The sequence below is a fragment of the Oncorhynchus mykiss genome, chromosome 7 (genome assembly GCF_013265735.2).
Source record: "Oncorhynchus mykiss isolate Arlee chromosome 7, USDA_OmykA_1.1, whole genome shotgun sequence".
In the NCBI taxonomy this organism is placed as follows: Eukaryota; Metazoa; Chordata; class Actinopteri; order Salmoniformes; family Salmonidae; genus Oncorhynchus; species Oncorhynchus mykiss.
This window is the reverse complement of record NC_048571.1, coordinates 53276586-53296387: the sequence shown is the minus strand read 5'-3', so window position 1 is coordinate 53296387 and position 19802 is coordinate 53276586. Positions and strand designations below refer to the sequence as shown.

At 43.8% G+C, this 19802-nt stretch overlaps 1 protein-coding gene across 3 annotated transcripts in view; it reads right to left on the bottom strand.

The window, feature by feature from the left end:
• Nucleotides 1-1703: 1703 nt before the first annotated feature.
• Nucleotides 1704-19802, bottom strand: part of LOC110527986 (membrane-associated guanylate kinase, WW and PDZ domain-containing protein 3) — a 144642-nt gene continuing 126543 nt past the window's right edge. Inside the window, exons 11-22 of one of the 3 annotated variants that reach the window (XM_021609676.2) lie at nucleotides 18077-18108; nucleotides 17298-17460; nucleotides 16941-17047; nucleotides 16646-16838; nucleotides 16359-16544; nucleotides 15928-16113; nucleotides 15688-15784; nucleotides 15382-15487; nucleotides 15002-15139; nucleotides 7009-7147; nucleotides 5172-5264; nucleotides 4639-5016 (exon numbers count right to left, since the gene is read on the bottom strand). In XM_021609676.2, coding sequence (XP_021465351.1) covers nucleotides 5212-5264; nucleotides 7009-7147; nucleotides 15002-15139; nucleotides 15382-15487; nucleotides 15688-15784; nucleotides 15928-16113; nucleotides 16359-16544; nucleotides 16646-16838; nucleotides 16941-17047; nucleotides 17298-17460; nucleotides 18077-18108 — 1400 coding nt within the window. In that variant the 3' untranslated portion in view covers nucleotides 4639-5016; nucleotides 5172-5211. Of the gene's footprint in view, nucleotides 5017-5171; nucleotides 5265-7008; nucleotides 7148-15001; nucleotides 15140-15381; nucleotides 15488-15687; nucleotides 15785-15927; nucleotides 16114-16358; nucleotides 16545-16645; nucleotides 16839-16940; nucleotides 17048-17297; nucleotides 17461-18076; nucleotides 18109-19802 lie in introns of all 3 variants that reach the window. The other 2 variants (XM_021609674.2, XM_021609675.2) reach the window with 2 other exon arrangements.

The following is a 19802-nucleotide window of genomic DNA, read 5'->3' as shown; positions in this document are numbered from 1 at the left end:
ACTCCCAGTGGGCCAGAGTCATCTTGTGCATTTTCCTGATCATTGGGGCGAGGCTCGGAAGCGCAGGTTCTTCCTCTTCACTTCTGTCAGGTTCAATCTCTGAGAGCTGACTATCCGTCGACTTCTCAGGGTTTTCAGGAGTGTATAACATGTAATAATTTATCCTGTGCTTGACTCAAAGGAGAAAGTACTCAGCTTGTATTTCGCAGATGTTGGTTTGGGTTTGAAACTCGCGCCCTTTCTTCTGCCTCGCGTCATATCACCATCCTCCATCTTCCTTCTGCTCCGACGATGAGTCTTGTTATTGTTTAAACTGTGAATTGCCACTTTAAAGCTAGAATCCTTAAGCCTAGGGCTCTATTCAATCTATAAATCTGAAGCGTTACAGATTCTGTTGTATAAATACCAAGATCATTTCCGATTGAGCCGTCATAAGCTGTAACTGCATTGGAGCTGTCAAAGCGGTGAGGAGCTCCTCTTGATCATTGTCACAAAGTCACATCCGTCCCACTTGTGTTAGAAGTTCATAACGAGAACGAGTAGGCTATATAGAAATAATGACTCAAATGTTTATCGGCCTAATCAATATGTAGATTACGTCACATTCAAGTGTTCAAACTTGTGAACAAGGCTGCATTTAACTTTTCTTAATGCGACTACGTGCAACCTACACCGCCAAAAGAACCACTGTGTGGATGTCGGTTAATTGAAACAATAACAAAGTGGTCATATTAAATGGGGTTTTGGTAAAAAGCTGAGGGAGGGCCCGGAGAAATGTAATCACTCTAAAATTCATCGGCACAGTTATGAATTTAATATTATATATCAACATTATAGTTTTAACCATGCTTTGAGGCTATACAGTGTTTGTTTACATGTACAATGTTCACAAACATTGGAGTAAAACAGCTTATATTTTGGGTTCTGAGCGGTATACTACAAAGCAGGATCAAGGAGTTAGTCAGCTAACTTGCCTAAATATTTGGATAATGCCTTTTATTTTTAAGAAAGATAAGCTTGAAATGGGCACGGCCTAATTTACTCAAAAACCAAAAACACATAACTAAGTTTAGCTTTCTTAATGAACCAGAAAATCAATAGTTTTTTCTGTTTTTGTATTGTAGTTGTCTGGCTAACTCATAGATCCTGCTTTGTAGTATACTCCTTTGATGGGGTTCAAGAGTTGAACTAAGCTCACGAGGCTTTTATAAGTTATATTCTTCAAGAATCAATTGGCATAAATTGTTAAATTATGTCAAAATGTATGTAGCAATTAAGAATTCTAGCTTTAATGTGATATGATTATATATTCTATATTAGAGAGACAAATAATCCTGATACTCCATTCTCCTTTAATGTATGAATCTCTGTGAGGCCGAATAGTCATGAAAATCAGACTCCTGAAGCATGCAGCTAGCCCTTTCAGACAGAACCCTGGTGATGAACTGGACACAGTCCTTGCGTGAGCTTCCTTTGAGCTCTCTCCGCAGCACAAGGCAGGTACGGCTGCCATGACAACTGGAGCTCTGCCACCATGGTAACAGCAGCCTGTGAAACCTCCTTTGAAATATGATGGAGCAGTATGCTGAATCGTAGGATGTACAGTTTTAGTCAGGGGTGATAAATTACATTAAAAAGTCACAATTCTAGAGCCAAAGAGAACTGGAATATTTACTATGGCTGGACCAGTCCATTACAATACATGTTTTCAGTAAAACTTTATTTTTTCAGTGCATAAACAGAACACCATGTCAAGGTCATTTTCTTTTAAACTACTTAGAATCTTATTTTTCTTACATAAAAAAATAATGGAGCAATTTATATATCTCTATTTTCTTCCCGAAAAGCACTCAGCGAATATTTATAAAGGTGCTGTACAATATATAAACATTTACAACTACCGTACCCACATAATGTAGAAAGACAACAAGGATTCCTTTTACTATTAAAGCAATGCAAGGCCACAATATGATACAGAGACAAGACATGAGACTGGGTATAAATGAATATGAGGGGGCATACAACGGTGCAGAATACGTAAGTACAACAAGTCATTAATGAACTATTTCTGGGTTGTAACATGTACTTGCTACTAGCAGCTTCAAGAAAGACTGGAGGTTGAGCGTGCTCATTCATTCAACCAACAATCTATTGCTCAGAAAACTCCACTGGTTGGCTCATAATGTACACAGTATGTCCTATCAGTGGCCTGGACCTTCAGAGTCTGTGCTTACTATATAGAAAACTCCACTCTCATCATCACACACTGGACCAAATTCAGAGCACTGTTGATATCCGGTCAATTCTGGCTCTGTGAAATCTTAACTTTATCACACGTCATCATTTGCTACTTTGGTGCATTCCCTGAGCTCAGTTATAAACACGTCTTGATCCAAACCGCTTTAGCGCCTGGACGGACAACTTTTGACAACTTATGTCCACTCCGTTGTCCGACAATGTTTGACCCCCATACAAAAACAATATACTCAATCAGTTTTGGACAGACATTACATTTCTGTCTGAATGCAGCCATACTTAGTCTACTTTAGTGTTTAACACAATCACAAGCCAAAATTAATTGCAGAAAAACCATTTGAAATTACGATATTGGCCATCAACAGTAAAACGTAGTTATTTATCAAAATCGGTGCTATTGGCACTGTATTAAAATGGCAACAATGTTAGGCATCCCAAATGGTTATTTTCAAAGGAATCAAGATTCTCAGAAAATAAACAATATTGGTCATATTGTAATCCTACAAGTAAAGGTGTAGTGCAATGGAATTCATATTGGTAAACATATACAGTATTTCCACAATATAACACATTTGGAGCAATGGCAATTTCAGACACATATGGCAATCTGCATGTAGTAGCTACTGTACTGTATATATTTCATGAACGATGAAGACCCATGGCAACTGCTATCAGTAAAATGCATTAGAAAGGATGGTGCAAGATGATTCAGGATGAACCTTTGTACTCTATATCAAAACATGGAATGGCTCAGTATGGCTACATATAGTGTGTGTGTATATATATATATATATATATATATATATATATATATATATATATATATATATATATATATATATATATATATATACGGTATATATATATATAATTTCAATAAGTTACACATAGATTATCATAAACATGGTAAACAATATCATACACATGATGAACAATATCTCAAACCACAAGTTTCTGGTCTTTTGTAATGATATATTTTGTATTCAGGAATCATGTCTTAGAACAGTCTAGAATCCTTGGTAAAGCTAATGCTTTCTGAATAAAGTCTGAAATCTCTACATGGTGTTCAGGTCAGAACGGTATTTGCACATCAGGAGAAAGGATCATCCTCAGTGGAGTGGAAAAGGCGTGCAATAAAACAAACATATGGACTGCATGCAGTTGAGCAAATCCCCTGGAAAAAGAGTGCCATGTCAAATGACCAATCCCAAGGCCCTTGCTGTAGATATCCAACATGAAAATACAACTCTTACTGACAGCCACCCTTTGAGTTAGACACCTTTCACCTTGGATGCATATGGGATACTAATTGCATTGTGATGGGTGAGGCATGGTTATTATTCATTCAACAAGACGTCCCAGAATTGGCACATGATCACATTTCTGAAGTGTCACTGACTGGCAGGGCCCTGAACATGCCAAGCATACAGCCCAGATCAAAGATGTCTGAAGCAGCACACAAGGCAGGAAGAGAGGAAGTGAGCTGAGAGCGTTGGCGATACATGCCATTCACAATGTCAAAGGCGAATAGAGGTTAAAAAATACCTCTTAAGGGACACAGCTGGACATGACACATGGCCAATTTGTTGTGATTCCTCGTCCATCCCTCTCATCTGAGAAAAAAACTGACCAACAATATACAGCATGTTGAGGTACAGCTCAAGTCTGTGTGATTATGTGTCAACACAGTGTTATCCATACTGTATCAGCAAGTGAGGTCACGCAGCACCTCAGCCTGGGAGAGGATTCTGGCTGAGCTGGGCACTTTCCAGGGTCCAGGGCTAATATGACCCTTTTGGCTCTGAGCATCCTCCTGAACGTCATTTGAGGAGGCCCCTGTGTCTTTTCTGATCCTCTCCTCTATTGGGGATAACACAGAGTATTTTCTACTGCTTTCCTCTGTTGTATAGGCTCCAGAATCTGTTATAGTCTTTTCCTCTTTTGAGGAATTCCCTGTGTCTTTTTTCCTTTTCTCCTCTTTGTGTTTTTCCCTTTCCCCGTCTCTCAGAATATCTCTCCTTGCCCCTGTCTCCTTGCCCTCCTGAGGAGTTGGCCTGTGATGTCCTGCCTCTGTCCCAACCCTCCTTCGAATACTAGCCTGCTCATGGGCAGCCTTGGTAGTTCCCCCTCCCCCCTCTCTCTCCTGCATGCTTTTCCTGCCCTTTGAATCCCCCCTTTTGTAGTTTTTGTTTTTCTCAAAGGACTCCTTGCTGAAAAGGTCATTTGATGTGCTCTGCTGTACCTGCTGTTTCTTTATGTGTGGCTGGCTCAAGACTTCGTGTCCTTCTCGAGGGAACTTTCTGGGGCTGGGTGACCGACTTCCTTTCTGAGGGTAAGCATTCCTGCCCTTGCTTGTCACTGCTTCCTGGGTCTTCTTCTCAGACTTTTTGGGGCTCTGTGAGCGCTCTTTGAATGTTTCACCTGTTTTTTTGGGGCTGCTGGACTCCTTGGAGCCTTTAGACCTGGTATGGCCTGGTTTGACCTTATAGAGGTTGATCTGCTCAGGGGTGATGGGAGAGAGCCTGTCTGCCTGCCTGTCTGCCCGCTCCCCATTCCACTTCACTGAGCCAGTGCCCCTGCTGGTCTGGGGATGGGGTGTTTGGGGAGACAGGAAGTTCCAGTCAGGGGTCTCACTGATGAAAGGGTAGGAACCTGAGACGGAGCTGCAGGTGGAGAACGGAGAAGAGAGGAGTGACGTTTCGGAGACAAGAGCCTCTCTAGGAAAACGTGTGGGTGAAGTGATGGTTGGATCCAACTTACCTAGAAGTAAAATATGTTGTTACACAGATGTAATATATATAGAGAGAGGCTCACATATCATTATGATAGTAACAAGTAACGTACAAGAGCAGAATTCTGATTTTCTAGTCTAGACATGAAAGGAGGAAGCAAGAAGAAAATGAGAATGGAATTACCAAAGTAAAAGAGGACAGGCCAGTAAAAGCAATGAAGTGGTTAGTGGTGGTGCTCGTTTGAGTAGTAGCACATAGTAGAGGGGACGTTATCACCTGCAGCAGGGGGAAGAGAGGAAGTGCCAAGAGTAAGCAGTTATACAGTAGACAGCAGAGGACTCCATTCCTGAAACAAGCATCCCCAATACAGGCACTCAATTTGGGTACATTAACAGAGCATTTTGCTTTTTTACAACCAAATCTCTATTTTTTTTTTAAGTAAATGGAATGTTATAGGAGGGTCCAATTTTTTTTCATGTGATTTCACTTGATTTTTTAAAACTTGTGATTCACTTCCTCATCCTGGTTGTACAGTACGGAGACTTCGAAAAAGAAACATGAACAAAGGCTAAAAAACACTTAAATATGTCCTTTCATAAATTAAAAAGCTTTCAGTAGAGTGATGCAGGTCTTTAGAACATGAATTTGTGTCATTCTGAACTTTATCTGGATCGTTATATTCCATTTCGTGGCAAATCGAGCTACTTCTCTGTCCATCCTAGCAGCAGGCTACATGGAGAATGGAACAGCTAGATAGGGGAAACAGCTCGAGTCGCACAAAATGGAATATAAAGTTCAGGATGAAATTCGGAATGACACAATTTCACGTGTACAACATCTAAAGACCTACTATTTCTTAGTGTTGCAAGTAAGAATTTCTTTGGACGATGTATGCCATGCGGATCCTGTACATACGACTAATAAAACTTAAAACTTGAAAAATAAAAATGTCTTTGTAAAAAAGCAAAGTTCTCCTTTAATGGTCCAATGCAGCATTAAAACAAATATATATTATCTCAATATGAAATCATTTCTGGGTAACAATGATGTACCTTACCGTGATTTAAAAAAATGAAAATGGTCAAAAAAGAACAAAAATAGCTTCTTGGCCATTTCTCAATAAATAATTTTGCTAGGACTGTCTGGGAGTGGTCTGAGTGGGGAGGGGGAAACTGAAAACTGGGTAATGTCACAAGGCAGGCTAAAACTCCATCCCACCAAAACAGGCTGAAATTTCAGCCCTTACACTTATCCATTTCACAGTATTATTCCAACCTCAGAGTGTGGAAATATGTATAAAATGCAGAAAAATCTAATTTTTTACTGCACTGGGCCTTTATGATAGGGCTAATTTAGATTTCCACCTAAATATACATACCCAAACATAATTATTGTTCATTCATTGTTATTGTTTTAGTATTTTTTCCATGTTGAGAGCTCTGCATATCACAGTGATGATGAAACCACAATTGCTGGATCCGCTAGACTGTCACCATTCATATGCTCCCAGATTGGGCTCACTTGCTCAGAGGAAGTGTAAATCGATTATTTGTCTGGATATGCCAGAAAATGTGACACGTCAGCCCCTATGCAAATGTGGGGTGTGAAACCTGACACTTCAAGTCAGCTCCGTTGAGAGAGTGGAAGAGAGCAGACAGATGGGGCTTTCTGGCACCAAAAGGCATGGGACCCTACTTTGTTTGTTCACAGAGTTCTTTGTACACAAAAATATCAGTCGGAACCAGTCCAGTACCGCTCTAAGTATGTCCCCCATATGGGGGACTTATCATCTAAGAGGTTACATGAATTAACATCAATTAACAAAGTTGTTAACAGGGATAGCTAAATTCTTAAGTAATGTGTGTACAAAGCATTGCTGCATCAGCTCATGTTAATTAGCACACCCTTGTTAAATGCTACCAACATAACATGCATCAACAAACATGTTCAAACATTCTACATCTCATACCACAAAAAAAGTTATATCTTATCTTGTAGATCTAGACTTCTGTGTACTTACTGTTGTCTTGTACCAGACCCTGCCCTGGCCTTAACAGGAGCTGCACTTTGCTGCCCCCAGCCTGGATCAGCTCGATGGCGCGGGTATGGGTGATGCCCTGGGTCGGCTCTCCATTGATCTCCACTATCTGATCTCCCACCTGCACATACATTTACATTTTAGTCATTTAGCAGACGCTCTTATCCAGTGCGACTTACAGGAGCATTCGGGTTATCGAGCATATCGATAGATTTTTCACCTAGCCGGCTCGGGGATTACAACCAGCGACCTTTCGGATACTTACTGACCCAACACTCCTAACTTCTTGGTGACAGGGGGGCAGTATTGAGTAGCTTGGATGAATAAGGTGCCCAGAGTAAACTGCCTGCTACTCTGTCCCAGATGCTAATATATGCATATTATTAGTAGTATTGGATAAAAAACACTCTGAAGTTTCTAAAACTGTTTGAATGATGTCTGTGAGTATAACAGAACTCATATGGCAGGCGAAAACCTGAGACAAATCCAACCAGGAAGAGGGAAATCAAAGGTTTGTAGTTTTTCAACTCTTTGCCGTTCCAATATACAGTATAAATGGGGTCATATTGCACTTCCTACGGCTTCCACTAGATGTCAACAGTCTTTAGAACTTGAGGCTTCTACTTGTTTGAGGCTTCTACTATGAAGGGGGGCTGAATGAGAGGGGATTGAGCCAGGTGTCTGGCAGAGTGCCACAGGCTCGTGACGCGCGGTCACGAGAGAGTTAGCTCTCGTTCCATTGCTTTTCTACAGACATAGGAATTCTCCGGTTGGAACATTATTGAAGATTTATGATAAAAACATCCTAAAGATTGATTCTATACTTAGTTTGACAAGTTTCTACGGGCTGTAACGGAACTTTTTGAACTTTTCGTCTGACGTTCGGCTGGACCTGCATGCGCGTTTGGATTTGTTTACCAAACGCACTAACAAAAGAAGCTATTTGGACATAAATTATGAACTTTATCGAACAAATCAAACATTTATTGTGGAACTGGGATTCCTGGGAGTGCATTATGATGAAGATCAAAGGTAGGTGAATATTTATAATGCTATTTCTGACTAATGTTAACTACACTATGGCAGATATCTTTTTGGATGCTTTGTTGTCTGAATTCCCTACTCAGATTATTGCGTAGTTTGCAATTAAGTTTTTTTTTAAAAATCTGACACAGCGGTTGCATTAAGGACATAGTGTATCTCTAATCCCATGTATAACACTTGTATTTTCATCAACATTTATGATGAGTATTTCTGTAAATTGATGTGGCTCTCTGCAAAATCACTGGATGTTTTGGAACTACTGAACATAACACGCCAATGTAAAATTAGATTTTTTTATATAAATATGCACTTTATCAAACAAAACATACATGTATTGTGTAACATGAAGTCCTATGACTGTCATCTGATGAAGATCATCAAAGGTTAGTGATTAATTTGATCTCTATTTGTGCTTTTTGTGACTCCTCTCTTTGGCTAGAGATTCCAAGATGGCGTAGCAGTGAAGACGTGTTTTGTTAGTGTCTCGTCTACTTTTGTATTTTTCATATTTTTTGGTATATATATATTTCAACTTTATTTTCAATCTCTTTTCGATTTTTAATTCGATTATACCTTCCAGGAAACCTGCCTCACCCAATGTGATACAGTATCGCTGCAGTATCGCAATTATTTTTAATTTTAGAAATTTTAGAACACATTCATGAACCTCCAGAAGCTAACCAGCTAATTAGCTACAAGCTATTTAGTCATTGTTAGCCACTGCTAGAGGCTTTTACCTTCTGCACAGATACCAGCCCTGTTCTTAACCTGGATAATACTCGCCAGTCTACCAGTATCGGACAGTCTCTCCACAACAACGCCGGATTCCTGCCGTAATCCCTGGACCACTACTTGTGATCTTCACAGCTAGCTTGCAGCTAGCTAGCTCACAGCTTGCAGCTAGCTAGCTCACAGCTAGCTTGCACTCACCGTGGCATTCAGTACCGAACCTATCCCTGAGGCCCACCTCCCGGCCTACTCAGCTGTTCACCCGAACCCCACTCATACACGGCTAGAGCCCAATACTCCACCGGATCCTTGCTGTAAACTCTGGACCTCGGCACCGGTTCACCGCTGCTACTGATTGGCTATAGTGGCTAACGCCACTGCCACTAAGCTAACACCAGTTAGCCGTGAGCCAGGCGCATCTCCCGGCTAGCAAACTAAATTCTACAATACCTCTTTCGCCATCTGGCTTGGATTCTCTGCGACACGGCCCCCCACCGCACCACCACGACTGGTCTGCCGACGAATACTCCATCCGCTGTGCCTTCAACCGGCCTCCGTCGGAGGGCTACTAACTTTAAACGCTGTGTCGCCCGAGTGCTAGCGTAGCAGCGGCTTCCCTGTTCCATCTACTGCTGCCCTCTGGACACTATGATCACTTGGCTACATAGCTGATGCCTGCTGGACTGTCCATTAATCACGGTACTCTATTCTGTTTATTTATTTTTTATCTGTCGGCCCCAGCCGCGAACTCAGGCTCTGTGTGTAGTTAATCCGACCCTCTCTGCCTAGTCATCGCCATTTTATCTGCTGTTGTTGTGTTAGCTGATTAGCTGTTATTGTCTCACCTGTTGTTTTACAGTGCCTTGCGAAAGTATTCGGCCCCCTTGAACTTTGCGACCTTTGGCCACATTTCAGGCTTCAAACATAAAGATATACAACTGTATTTTTTTGTGAAGAATCAACAACAAGTGGGACACAATCATGAAGTGGAACGACATTTATTGGATATTTCAAACTTTTTTAACAAATCAAAAACTGAAAAATTGGGCGTGCAAAATTATTCAGCCCCTTTACTTTCGGTGCAGCAAACTCTCTCCAGAAGTTCAGTGAGGATCTCTGAATGATCCAATGTTGACCTAAATGACTAATGATGATAAATACAATCCACCTGTGTGTAATCAAGTCTCCGTATAAATGCACCTGCACTGTGATAGTCTCAGAGGTCCGTCAAAAGATCAGAGAGCATCATGAAGAACAAGGAACACACCAGGCAGGTCCGAGATACTGTTGTGAAGAAGTTTAAAGCCGGATTTGGATACAAAAAGATTTCCCAAGCTTTCAACATCCCAAGGAGCACTGTGCAAGCGACAATATTGAAATGGAAGGAGTATCAGACCACTGTAAATCTACCAAGACCTGGCAGTCCCTCTAAACTTTCAGCTCATACAAGGAGAAGACTGATCAGAGATGCAGCCAAGAGGCCCATGATCACTCTGGATGAACTGCTCAGATCTACAGCTGAGGTGGGAGACTCTGTCCATAGGACAACAATCAGTCGTATATTGCACAAATCTGGCCTTTATGGAAGAGTGGCAAGAAGAAAGCCATTTCTTAAAGATATCCATAAAAAGTGTAGTTTAAAGTTTGCCACAAGCCACCTGGGAGACACACCAAACATGTGGAAGAAGGTGCTCTGGTCAGATGAAACCAAAATGGAACTTTTTGGCAACAATGCAAAACGTTATGTTTGGCGTAAAAGCAACACAGCTGAACACACCATCCCCACTGTCAAACATGGTGGTGGCAGCATCATGGTTTGGGCCTGCTTTTCTTCAGCAGGGACAGGGAATATGGTTAAAATTGATGGGAAGATGGATGGAGCCAAATACAGGACCATTCTGGAAGAAAACCTGATGGAGTCTGCAAAAGACCTGAGACTGGGACGGAGATTTGTCCATCCAACCTCACTGAGCTCGAGCTGTTTTGCAAGGAGGAATGGGAAAAAAATTCAGTCTCTCGATGTGCAAAACTGATAGAGACATACCCCAAGCGACTTACAGCTGTAATCGCAGCAAAAGGTGGCGCAAAAGGTGGCGCTACAAAGTATTAACTTAAGGGGGCTGAATAATTTTGCACGCCCAATTTTTCAGTTTTTGATTTGTTAAAAAAGTTTTAAATATCCAATAAATGTCGTTCCACTTCATGATTGCGTCCCACTTGTTGTTGATTCTTCACAAAAAAATACAGTTTTATATCTTTATGTTTGAAGCCTGAAATGTGGCAAAAGGTCGCAAAGTTCAAGGGGACGAATACTTTCGCAAGGCACTGTAGCTAGCTCTCCCAATCAACACCTGCGATTACTTTATGCCTCACTGTATGTCTCTTTCAAATGTCAATATGCCTTGTATACTGTTGTTCAGGTTAGTTATCATTGTTTTAGTTTACAATGGAGCCCCTAGTTCCACTCTTCATACCTCTGATACCTCCTTTGTACCACCACCCACACATGCAGTGACCTCACCCATTACAACCAGCATGTCCAGAGATACAACCTCTCTTATCATCACCCAGTGCCTGGCCGTACCTCCGCTGTACCCACATCCCACCATACCCCTGTCTGCGCATTATGCCCTAAATATATTCTACCATGCCCAGAAATCTGCTCCTTTTATTCTTTGTCCCCAACGCTCTAGGCGACCAGTTTCGATAGCCTTTAGCCGCACCCTCATACTACGCCTCCTTTGTTCCGCGGGTGATGTGGAGGTAAACCCAGGCCCTGCATGTCCCCAGGCACCCTCATTTGTTGACTTCTGTGATCGAAAAAGCCTTGGTTTCATGCATGTCAACATCAGAAGCCTCCTCCCTAAGTTTGTTTTACTCACTGCTTTAGCACACTCTGCCAACCCTGATGTCCTTGCCGTGTCTGAATCCTGGCTTTAGGAAGGCCACAAAAAATTCTGAGATTTCCATACCCAACTATAAAATTTTCCGTCAAATTAGAACTGCCAAAGGGGGAGGAGTTGCAGTCTACTGCAGAGATAGCCTGCAAAGTAATGTCATACTTTCCAGGTCCATACCCAAACAGTTCGAACTACTAATTTTAAAAATGACTCTCTCCAGAAATAAGTCTCTCACTGTTGCCGCCTGCTACCGACCCCCCTCAGCTCCCAGCTGTGCCCTGGACACCATTTGTGAATTGATCGCCCCCCATCCAGCTTCAGAGTTTGTTCTGTTAGGTGACCTAAACTGGGATATGCTTAACACCCCGGCAGTCCTACAATCTAAGCGAGATGCCCTCAATCTCACACAAATCATCAAGGAACCTACCAGGTACAACCCTAAATCCATAACCATGGGCACCCTCTTAGACATCATCCTGACCAACTGGCCCTCCAAATACACCTCGGCTGTCTTCAATCAGGATCTCAGCGATCACTGCTTCATTGCCTGTATCCACTACGGGTCCGCAGTCAAACAACCACCCCTCATCACTGTCAAACGCTCCCTAAAACACTACTGCGAGCAGGCCTTTCTAATCGACCTGGCCCGGGTATCCTGGAAGGATATTGACCTCATCCCGTCAGTTGAGGATGCCTGGTCATTCGTTAAAAGCAACTTCCTCACCATCTTATATAAGCATGCTCCGTTCAAAAAATGCAGAACTAAGAACAGATATAATCCATGATAATCGAAAACTTCAACAAGCATTTCTCCCCGGCTGGCCATGCGTTCCTGCTGGCTACTTTAACCTCGGCCAACAGCTCCGCCCCCCCGCAGCTACTCGCCCAAGCCTCCCCAGCTTCTCCTTTACCCAAATCCAGATAGCAGATGTTCTGAAAGAGCTGCAAAACCTGGACCCGTACAAATCAGCTGGTCTTGACAATCTGGACCCTCTATTTCTGAAACTATCCGCCGCCATTGTCGCAACCCCTATTACCAGCCTGTTCAACCTCTCTTTCATATCGTCTGAGATCCCCAAGGATTGGAAAGCTGCCGCAGTCATCCCCCTCTTCAAAGGGGGAGACACCCTGGACCCAAACTGTTACAGACCAATATTCATCCTGCCCTGCCTATCTAAGGTCTTCGAAAGCCAAGTCAACAAACAGATCACTGACCATCTCGAATCCCACCGTACCTTCTCCGCTGTGCAATCTGGTTTCCGAGCCGGTCACGGGTGCACCTCAGCCACGCTCAAGGTACTAAACGATATCATAACCGCCATCGATAAAAGACAGTATTGTGCAGCCGTCGACCTGGCGAAGGCTTTCAACTCTGTCAATCACCATATTCTTATCGGCAGACTCAGCAGCCTTGGTTTTTCTAATGCCTGCATTGCCTGGTTCACCAACTAATTTGCAGACAGAGTTCAGTGTGTCAAATCGGAGGGCATGTTGTCCGGTCCTCTGGCAGTCTCTATGGGGCTGCCACAGGGTTCAATTCTCTGGCCGACTCTTTTCTCTGTATATATCAATGATGTTGCTCTTGCTGCGGGCGATTCCCTGATCCACCTCTACGCAGACGACACCATTCTGTATACCATTCTGTATACTTCTGGCCCTTACTTGGACACTATGCTATCTAACCTCCAAACGAGCTTCAATGCCAAACAACACTCCTTCTGTGGCCTCCAACTGCTCTTAAACGCTAGTAAAACCAAATGCATGCTTTTCAACCGTTCGCTGCCTGCACCCGCACGCCCGACTAGCATCACCACCCTGGATGGTTCCGACCTAGAATATGTGGACATTTATAAGTACCTAGGTGTCTGGCTAGACTGTAAACTCTCCTTTCAGACTCATATCAAACATCTCCAATCTAAAATCAAATCTAGAGTCGGCTTTCTATTCCGCAACAAACACTCCTTCACTCACGCCGCCAAACTTACCCTACTAAAACTGACTATCCTACCGATCCTCGACTTCGGCGATGTCATCTACAAAATAGCTTCCAGTACTCTACTCAGCAAACTGGATGCAGTTTATCACAGTGCCATCCGTTTTGTTACTAAAGCACCTTATACCACCCACCACTGCGACCTGTATGATCTAGTCGGCTGGCCCTCGCTACATATTCATCGCCAGACCCATTGGCTCCAGGTCATCTACAAGTCCATGCTAGGTAAAGCTCCACCTTATCTCAGTTCACTGGTCATGATGGCAACACCCACCCGTAGCACGCGCTCCAGCAGGTGTATCTCACTGATCATCCCTAAAGCCAACACCTCATTTGGCCGCCTTTCCTTCCAGTTCTCTGCTGCATGTGACTGGAACGAATTGCAAAAATCGCTGAAGTTGGAGACTTTTATCTCCCTCACCAACTTTAAACATCTGCTATCTGAGCAGCTAACCGATCGCTGCAGCTATACATAGTCCATCGGTAAATAGCCCACCCAATTTACCTACCTCACCCCCATACTGTTTTTATTCATTTACTTTTCTGCTCTTTTGCACACCAGTATCTCTACCTGCACATGACCATCTGATCATTTATCACTCCAGTGTTAATCTGCTAAATTGTAATTATTCGCCTACCTCCTCATGCCTTTTGCACACAATGAATATACTCTTTTTTTCTTTTTTTTTCTCTACTGTGTTATTGACTTGTTTATTGTTTACACCATGTGTAACTCTGTTGTTGTCTGTTCACACTGCTATGCTTTATCTTGGCCAGGTCGCAGTTGTAAATGAGAACTTGTTCTCAACTAGCCTACCTGGTTAAATAAAGGTGAAATAAAATGGCTGGAAAAATGGCTGTGTTTTTCTGTGACTTGGTGGTGACCTAACATAATCGTTTGTGGTGCTTTCGCTGTAAAGCCTTTTTGAAATTAGACACTGTGGCTGGATTAATGAGAATATTATCTTTAAAATGGTGTGAAATACTTGTATGTGTGAGGAATTTTAATTATGAGATTTTTGTTGTTTTGAATTTGGCGCCCTGCACTTTCCCTGGCTGTTGGCGGGGTGGGACGTTACCGTCCCACATATCCCAGAGAGGTTTTAACCGCTAGGCTACCTGCCGCCCTACATACATACACAAACATTACATTTCGATAAACATACACAAACATCACACATTTAGATGATCAAATCCCCAAAGGCAACAAGCCATGTTATTAGACATTTTATTATTCAAAACATGATATTGAATAACGTAAACAGTAACGTGTGTGGATATTTCCTAAGGCACCGGGGGTCAGACTTACGTGGATTCTCCCGTCCAGCAGAGCAGGCCCCTCCTCAGCCAGTCTCAGGATGTACAGGCCCATGTTGTACTCAGTCCCTCCCCTCAGACTGAAGCCAAAACCCCGGGACCCCCGGTCCAGCTCCACCGTGATGCAGCCCTAAATGGCGCATGCGTACAAACACACATAACCACACACACACATACACATAACCACACACACACACAGACACACATACATAGACAGAGACACACACACACAAATACACACACACACCGAACTTAAGCTGTAAGTTATAATGATGTTTTTTCTGAGTCGTGTCAATTTAATTCATGTAAAATCCCTAAACACTCTAAAAATCCCTAAACAAACAATGACAGAAATAACGAAATGAGCCTTGCCTGTTTGGGGCCTGTAACACACATTGTTCCCTGTTCGCTCAGAGGCAGAGTTTTGTAGTCAGCCCAGGTGACTCCCTCCCTTTTCTCCTCCAGATCTAGGTTATAACTAGAACAGACAACAGCATTCAGTCACACTACTATATGTATATCTTCAATAATGCACAGCAGTTTCTCTGCTGGGGGGCACAGAGAACAAAGCAATCAATCAATCATTCAGACTTAAGTCTCTGGGTTGTTCTGCTAAATGCTGAAGCAGGGTTTTATTCCATGTTTTGGTGTACTAATGAGTAAGATCAGGGCCTTTACCGCTCTTCCTGCATGGCTGACCTCTGACCCATAGCTCTGTGCTGAAGGGCAGGGCTCTGCTTGGCTGAGCTGGCTCCAGAGGGAGGACCCTTGTATTCTAGAACGCACAAATACAAGTCAAACCATTATGAGGACACAAACACAAACCAACCATCCTAAACAGTCGTAGGTATATGACTGGGAATACCAGGGAGACCAACATAGTCCCATCTCATGGGTGATACTACTGGTGACGCTTACCATCCTCCGGGACCACGGTGAGGGTGACAGCATTGCCAGCATCCTTGATTAGCTGAACAATGTCATTGTGAGACAGCCCCACGATGGACCGCCCGTTGACCGCTGAGATGCGGTCACCCACGTTCAGCAGGCCACAGCGGTCAGTGGGGCTGCCTTCGATGATGCGTCCAATCTTATGAGGAATCACTGCAAAGAGAGAGAGATGTCTGATAACACACCCATCCCACCCAATGGATTCAGTCAGAAATATACAATAGGTCTGTGAGGGACTCAATACTATTTTTTCCTTTAAACTCTGTTCCCATATTTTGGGTGATATGATGCTATATTATTTGTAATGGCTTGGTCTAGCTTGAACAGTAGGAGACTGGTGTGTGTTTGGTTGTGTCTGGGATAAGCAGTGGGGTGCTAGGCATCAAATCCATTCTCACCTCCAAGCGGGGGCTTGCTCTTAGAGGTGAGGATGACGAAGCCGAAGCCCTCGCTGTCCTTGCGGTGGAGGGTGATGTCGAAGGACTCGTGGTCCAGCACGCTGGGCATCTGGATACGAGGGAGTCTGGGGGAGCCGTTCACCAACACTGGAGCCATGTGGAGCCCTGCCTCCTCCTCAGTCATATCTGAAAAACACATGGAGTGTATAGACTGAAGAGTAGTATCAAATGTGTGTGTGTTTTAGTGACCAAGGAGTAGAGGGTCCAGGCAGTCAGTGAGTGCTCACCTCTGTAGATGACTTTCCTACGCACAGTCAACATGACCTGACCGTTTCGGGCAGCGTTGGTCATCAGGTCCAGAACCTGCTTGTGGGAACGGCCCTTGACCATGATTCCATCAATGCCTATGAGCTCATCACCAGCCCTCAGACGCCCATCCTTCTCAGCTGCACCCAGGGGCACGATGGCACCAATATACACCTGTCAAAAAGAGAGTCATAGTCTGAGTCAGAAACACTCAACAAACATTGTCTATAGTGTTAAAAAAGTACAAAGATAATCTAACAGGGAAGAAGTTCATACTTCGGTACTCACTGGCTGCTCTGGACCTTCTCCTCCCAGAACACGGAAGCCAAAGCCAGTCTCCTGGTCCCTCTTGATGAACACATCCAAGTCCTTGGTGTGAGGCTCTGTGGACAGTTCACAGGGGTTAGATAGGGTATCAGAGAGGTGAACACCATTCAATCATCCAGTCAGCAGGGTGAACTCACAGGCTTATCTTATAGCTCACATTGATACTGGATCCACAAATGTAGGGTGACCATTAATAGACGGTCATGAACATACAAATGAAACACAGAGCTATGGATGGAATATAACTGAGCATAAGGTTACTAGACCACCTCTACAACCAGACTCTGTCGGTGGATGTGCACTCACGCTTGCTCTCCAGCAGGGCCTTGGACTTGAGGTACATCTCTGTGGCGTCCCGTTTGGGTGAGTCGTTGCGCAGGGTTGAGGTGTTGGAATGGTATGGGAGGGCCTGGGAGACAGAGTCTGTAACACAGTCCAGAGTCTCTGTGCTAGCTGTCATCTCCTGCCTCTGATGGGGTCACAGAGCCACAGACACAGCCACAGCACAGTTAGATCACATTGAAGACCACACAGTCTATATATACATCATTACCCAGACACAGAGCACAGGATGTAATGGTGATTGAATATTAAAGGAGTGAAAGGTCATTCCACTGCTGGCTCCCACATTGCCTTCACATTACCCCCGATAGCTTCATGGTAAACCAATGGCCAATGGGATTTGAATGCAATTTAACATCCACAGGCGTAAGAAGATTTCCCTATGGCACTGACAGGCTTATTCTGTGGAAAAGGCCAGCTTCAACTAAAGCTGTCATAAGAATATACAATCTTATCTAAAAAGGCTTCTATGCTTCATTACCATTACAATCCACAGACAAAAGGCTGAGAAAATGAATGCTGAATGGAAGTAATTAAGACCGTTTTCAAAGCAAACAAAAGGAGGCCGTCTGAAACATAATCAATATTCAAATTTATACTGGTAGTTATCATTTAATGTGATGCAATGGGGCTTGCTGGTTAGCTAAAGGACAAAAGGCTTTAATATGAAAATGAGGGATAAGTGCCAAGGTATACAATAGTAAAACACAGAGTATTATAGAACATTGTCTGCTTTTACTCACAGGTTTCAGGCTCTTCACAGGAGATGTCTGACCTGTGAGAAACACTAGCATGAGTCATGAGAATGTTTAGAAAACCTTGCACAAATGAGACATCAGCCAGTAGATGGCACTGCCTCCCTAAAAGAGAACGAGAAGGGTGAAGGAATAACTGTGTTGAAATAGTCTCGACTCAGCAGGTATAAAACAGTGCTGTTGCATACTCCATCAAAGAGCATGACATCACTGTGTTGTTAAAGACAAATAGGAGATATGTTCATGTGAGAGAGAGGGGACCTACATGAAGGAGGACTAGTATAGCATAGAGAGTTAGCAAGAGAGAGAGAGAGAGAAAGTCATGCATGAAATGCAATGACCAATAATGTTTTCTACTGTCAACTGTACAGTACACCCACACGTTTCATTTCTCACGCTCAGATTGTACCCACATTTAATGTGGCTCCAGCATTAAATGGATCTACCAGCATGCCCTTCTCTGGAAGCCTACAGAGGAAGACTGTTCGTCTGCTAAGCGGAAAAGGGTTCATGGACCCTGGTGTAACCGGGAGATCCAGTTCCATTGCGAGAATCAAGGACATGACATATATTAAATAAGATGAATGCAGTATGTTCCCTCTCTCTCTCTCTCTCTCTCTCTCTCTCTCTCTCTCTCTCTCTCTCTCTCTCTCTCTCTCTCTCTCTCTCTCTCTCTCTCTCTCTCTCTCTCTCTCTCTCTCTCTCTCTCTCTCTCTCTCTCTCTCTCTCTCTCTCTCTCTCTCTCTCTCTCTCTCTCTCTCTCTCTCTCTCTCTCTCTCTCTCTCTCTCTCTCTCTCTCTCTCTCTCTCTCTCTCTCTCTCTCTCTCTCTCTCTCTCTCTCTCTCTCTCTCTCTCTCTCTCTCTCTCTCAGGCCTTTGCCTCTCGCCCAAGGGCCTATCTCTAATGAGGGTTAAATCTGACATTAGCTCCACCGCTGGACTGCCTGAATAAGGCGGAGGCTGCTCCAACTGCAGGGTCATGCTCTGTGTGTGTGGGGTGGGAGGGACAGGGTTGTGGGAGTGTAAGTGTAGAGAGGAAGAGAGAAGAAGGGAGGAGGACTGTGAGGAGGAGACCCCTGGGGCCCCTGGGTGCCATACAGCGATTAGCTCGGGCTCTTTAAGGGCCACGGATATAGAAGCATGCAGAAATCCTCTGCGCCTCTGATGATGATCAAAGACATTCCGGTTCATCGACTTGTGTACGATTTTCCCAGGATGGCGGGAGATAGATGTGGGAGACTTTTGAAGGGTGCTTTCCCCTCCCTCACTCCCCAGGAGCAGAGCAGGCAGAGCAGAGCCCCTTGCTTATGTAACTTCCCTTCCTAGGCCTGCAACAGACTGCAGTATGAACGCCTGACAGAGAGAGAGTTTCGCAGTTCAGGATACAGGATATACTGCGATACAGTAAGGGCCGAGCAGCAGCACTCAAGCCTAAGATCCCCATGCACAATGCCAAGCGTCGGCTGGAGTTGTGTAAAGCTCGCCGTCATTGGATCTGGAGCAGTGGAAACTTGTTCTCTGGAGTGATGAATCACGCTTCACCCTCTGGCCGTCCAACGGAAGAATCTGCGTTCGGCGGATGCCATGAGAACTCTACCTGCCCCAATGCATAGTGCCAACTGTAACGTTTGGTGGAGGAGGAATAATGGTCTGGGGCTGTTTTTCATGGTTTGGGCTAGACCCCTTAGTTCCAGTGAAGGGAAATCTTAATGCCA